The following is a 1,913-nucleotide window of genomic DNA, read 5'->3' on the forward strand; positions in this document are numbered from 1 at the left end:
CGCATGGTTCGCGTTCGTTCGGCGTACGTTTCGACCGGTCGACCGGCTAGGAACCTTTACCATTTGATTTTTAACTTGTGTGTGGATGCCATAATTTCGGTACAACAACTCACAACTCTATGGATCGGCAAATCTGCAATGGCTGCACCGACGCCATCTCGGATCGGGCTCCGACTCCGGCAAGGGGTCGCGTGGAGATTGGAGAGCAAGGCGGCCCATAAATGCGCGCTCACCGGAGCAATCTTCGAACCCGCTTTGCTCTAGTCGACAACCTGATGATGACCGCGAAGACGCCTGAAAAGGAAGCAAGAAAGCTGAAGGCGCCGTCGCCGCCGACGAACATCGCCGCGGTGAAGATGGCTCTGCCGCCCCGCGTCGACTACGAGCGCCTAACCCCAGCGCTCGCGCTGCCTCCGGGCGTCTACTTCGACCCGACAGAAGAGGAGGTCGTGCGCACCTACCTCAACGGGTGGATCGCCGGGCATGAAAGGTCGTCGGACGCGGACGCAGAGGCGGCCCTCGTCATCGAGGACGACGTCTACAGCGACAGACCCGACGTGCTGGCGCGCAAGTACCCGCCGGCCAGCACACGCGACTCCGAACCCAGCTGGTGGTTCCGCTGTCACTGCAAGTTGCAGGCCACGCGCGACGGCGTCGGCCACCGGGGCGGCCGCATCGTCGCCACGGGAGGCACCTGGAAGCTGGAGCAGACCAAGAAGGAGGTGAGATGCCCGGTGGACGGCGAGCACCTCGGGTTCAAGCGTAGCTTCGGTTTCCACGCCGAGCACGAGGGCCAGAAGAAGAAGAAGAAGACGCTGTGGCTCATGGAGGAGTACACCAACGTCGACTACCCGGACGAAACCACCGTTCGCGACGACGGCAGAAGCGTCCTGCCCGCGCTCTACAGGATATACATCTCCCCAAATGATCCCGTCAAGAAGAAGAGGAAGAAGATGAGAGGCAGAGGTGATGGGGACGACCCCGACAACGGCGGGCCTGTGAAGGTTGGCCGCGTCATGGTTCCGAAGGATTACTTACGCGCCGCCGCGGCGTTGCTGTCGCCGTCGAGCTTTCGTGGTGCCGGACAAGAGGAGCCGCAGGGCGGCGTTGAAGCGCTGCCGCCACCTTCGGGCTTTTCGAGCCAGTACCAAGGGGAGGCCGCGTCGACCGATGATGATCACGGCGTGTCAATAAACGAGAATAATCTCCACGACGAGGCGCAGGGCAGCACCGGCGGCGACGACTCTCCTGAGCCACGTGTTCTCGTTACGATGAATGACGGCGTCCCGGCGTTGGAGATGGATATGGGCGGCAGATGCGCTTTCGCCGACACGTGTTGGATCGACGAACACTACCAGAATATGGAGTGAATCGATCACGGCATTCTTTGATTAACTTTTGGTGTGTGGTAGGAGGGAGAGGATTTAAACTTGTCACGGTGATCATTTTAATCCATGTAGTTAGAAATACCTACGGTTATAAAACTTGTCTTGGGAATTCACGTTCAATCTATTTTACGCTTTTCTATACGTATTTGTTGATTTGGCGTGTGACTGGCCTGTCCATGCATGCGTTGACTGTCAAGTCAGCTCCAGACTGTCGGACTCCTCCAATAGACGTGAAAATCAGGATTTTGTTTTTTAGAAGAACAGACATGCACCTTCCCGGTTCCATTACTTAAAAGGGATAATTGCATTTGTGCCCCTAGTTGGATCACGCTCGACTGATTTGCCCCTAATTTTTCAATAAATGCGGTTTTGCCCAACTCACTACACTCGTCTTGTGTTTTTGCCCTTCCGACACGGTTCCGTCCAGTTATCAGTCGCCACGTGGCGAACCATGACTGTACGAAACCTTGCTGGAAGGGCAAAAACACAAGGCGAGTGAAGTGAGCTGGGCAAAACCGCATTTAT

The 1,913-nt window shown here is 56.6% G+C and overlaps 1 protein-coding gene across 1 annotated transcript; it reads left to right on the forward strand.

Annotated features, from left to right (window-relative positions):
• Window positions 1-356: 356 nt before the first annotated feature.
• Window positions 357-1,370, forward strand: LOC123413300 (NAC transcription factor NAM-1-like). Its single transcript, XM_045106242.1, has one exon. The coding sequence runs from the start codon at window positions 357-359 to the stop codon at window positions 1,368-1,370; it is 1,014 nt and encodes a 337-aa protein (XP_044962177.1).
• Window positions 1,371-1,913: the final 543 nt, after the last annotated feature.

This window comes from Hordeum vulgare, chromosome 7H, assembly GCF_904849725.1.
Source record: "Hordeum vulgare subsp. vulgare chromosome 7H, MorexV3_pseudomolecules_assembly, whole genome shotgun sequence".
Taxonomy (NCBI): Eukaryota; Viridiplantae; Streptophyta; class Magnoliopsida; order Poales; family Poaceae; genus Hordeum; species Hordeum vulgare.

Bases quoted from the DNA above. Each gene is read 5' to 3' on its own strand.
- LOC123413300 (XM_045106242.1), top strand. From the start codon at position 357: ATGGCTCTGCCGCCCCGCGTCGACTACGAGCGCCTAACCCCAGCGCTC.